The sequence below is a fragment of the Mandrillus leucophaeus genome, unplaced genomic scaffold (assembly GCF_000951045.1).
Source record: "Mandrillus leucophaeus isolate KB7577 unplaced genomic scaffold, Mleu.le_1.0 Scaffold300, whole genome shotgun sequence".
Lineage (NCBI taxonomy): Eukaryota > Metazoa > Chordata > Mammalia > Primates > Cercopithecidae > Mandrillus > Mandrillus leucophaeus.
In genome coordinates, this window is record NW_012103144.1 from 2,905,892 (window position 1) to 2,908,535 (window position 2,644).

The 2,644-nt window shown below is 41.2% G+C and overlaps 1 protein-coding gene across 1 annotated transcript in view; it reads left to right on the forward strand.

Moving 5' to 3' along the window:
* The window catches only part of CD109 (CD109 molecule), a 149,351-nt gene that overhangs the window by 113,272 nt on the left and 33,435 nt on the right, over positions 1–2,644 (forward strand). The window contains exon 21 of the mRNA XM_011987122.1: positions 1,409–1,553. Coding sequence (XP_011842512.1) covers positions 1,409–1,553 — 145 coding nt within the window. The remainder of the gene's footprint in view (positions 1–1,408; positions 1,554–2,644) is intronic.

Genomic DNA, 2,644 nt, shown 5'->3' on the forward strand with positions numbered 1-2,644 from the left:
TCCAGCTTTGTTCCATTGCTGGTGAGGAGCTGCTTTCCTTTGGAGGGGGAGAGGGGCTCTGATTTTTAGAATTTTCAGCTTTTCTGCTCTGTTTTTTCCCCATATTTGTGGTTTTGTCTACCTTTGGTCTTTGATGATGGAGATGTACAGATGGGGTTTTGGTGTGGATGTCCTTTCTGTTTGTCAGTTTTCCTTCTAACAGTCAGGACCCTCAGCTGCAGGTCTGTTGGAGTTTGCTGGAGGTCGACTCCAGACCCTGTTTGCCTGGGTATCAGCAGCGGAGACTGCAGAAGAGTGAATATTGCTGAACAGCAAATGTTGCTGCCTTATCATTCCTCTGGAAGCTTCGCGTCAGAGGGGTACCCGGCTGTGTGAGGTGTCAGTCTGCCCCTACTGGGGGGTGCCTTCCAGTTAGGCTACTCAGGGGTCAGGGACCCACTTGAGGAGGCAGTCTGTCCATTCTCAGATCTCAAACTCCTTGAAGAACCACTACTCTCTTCAAAGCTGTTAGACAGGGACATTTAAGTCTGCAGAGGTTTCTGCTGCCTTTGGTTTGGCTGTTGATGTTCTTCTTAATGTTAAAGTCTCTGAAAAGTATTCAGGGCTCCTTCAGCATTTAAGAAGTAGTCATCTCCATGTTTACACATTTTTATTTCATTTTTCCTTTCCAAGCTTTCCATCCTCTTTTCAATAAAGGAACTGCATCTCGCTCTGTTGTCCAGGCTGGAGTGCAGTGGCGTGATCTTGGCTCACTGCAACCACCGCATCCTGGGTTCAAGCGGTTCTCCTGCCTCAGCCTCCCAAGTAACTGGGATTACAGGTGCCTGCCACCAGGCCCAACTAATTTTTGTATTTTTAGTGTAGATGGGGTTTCACCATGTTGGCCAGGCTGGTCTCAAACTCCTGACCTTTAATCTACCCACCTCGGCCTCCCCCAAGTACTTCTTCTTTGTCATTTTCATGGCCAGTCCATGAGATGCCTTATCTAATTTAACTAGAACTTACTAACAGATTTGAAGTAAGAATAACAAAATGTTAGGCACTATGTCATCAGATTTAATTCAGTTCCATGGTGCCTATTAAGTGTAAATCCTATTGAAAAACACATTTCAGTTAATGAAGTGTACTGTACTTAGTGAGAAAATGTAAAAGTAGGAAAAATTAATCAAAGTTATGGTAATTTATTATAATACAAAATAACAAGAAACTCATTCTGTGAAATGAATGTATTACTTGTTTAAATAAAATATCTAATTTAAAGAAAACAAAAGAAGAAATGATAGGTGCTTATCTAGCCATACACAAACCTTAGACATAACAGGTCAGATGTTTGTGTTCATATCTGTGTATAGTTCTCTGTAAATATGTGAGTAGAGACCATGTTGATTGTGTTCATTTTTTTCAACAGGCTGAAGGAATGGAAAAATCATATTCACAGTCCATCTTATTAGATTTGACTGACAATAGGCTACAGAGTACTCTGAAAACTTTGAGTTTTTCATTTCCTCCTAATACAGTGACTGGCAGTGAAAGAGTTCAGATCACTGCAATTGGTAAGAATAGAGTATATCACCATTGATTAATTTAATTGTATGCAATCATATATGTTGTTCCTGTAATTATAGATGTATTTTCTTATTGAGTCCTAATAAGAAGAGATGGCAAGAGTTTTAAATTGGGCCCAACAACTGATTGTAATATGAAGGCTGGCAAATCATGTATCCTAAAATAGTTCTCAGTCATCAATGTGCGTAAGAATCACCTGGGAGTCTGGTTTACTAGGTCTGGAGTGGGGCCTGGGAATCTGCATTTCAAACAAGCTCCTAGGTGTTGGTGATAGTTTTGGCTTGTAGACCACACTTTGAGTAGCAAGGCCTCACTATACTGTGACAGGAGGGAGGGGTCATTCCTAAGAGCAGAGCTTCTGGCTTCTGCGGCTCTCCACCACTGGTGAATATCAGAGTCTTCTAAGGAGCTCTGTAAATACAGAAATGTCTAAGCTCTACTCTAGACCTACTAAGTCAGAATCGCTTGGGCTATGGCTTGGTCATGTATATCTTAAAAAGCTTTCACAAGTGATTCTGATAACCAAAGGTTGAGTACTACTGCCTAGAGCAGTTCTCTGTGCAGGATATGAGTAACCTTTACAGTAGAAAGTTACTCACTGACTTCGGTCACCTCTCCTAGTTACTTTCCGTAACATAATAGTACTTTTCAAAAATTGGCAATTTATAGTTGTATAAATTTATGGGATACAAAGTGGTATTATGATTTATGAATGCAATGTGGAATAACGAAATCAAGCTGGTTGACGTACTCATCACCTCAAATACTTAACTGTTTTTTTTTGGTGGGGGGAGAACATTTGAAATTTGCTCTCTGAGCACTATTTATTTATTTATTTATTTATTTTATTTTTGAGATGGAGTCTCACTCTGTCGCCCAGGCTGGAGTGCAGTGGCGCGATCTTGGCTCATCTGCAAGCTCTGCCTCCCAGGTTCATGCCATTCTCCTGCCTCAGCCTCCTGAGTAGCTGGGACTATAGGCACCCGCCACCACGACTGGCTAATTTTTTTTCTATTTTTTAGTAGAGATGGGGTTTTACCGTATTAGCCAGGATGGTCTTGATCTCCTGACCTCATGA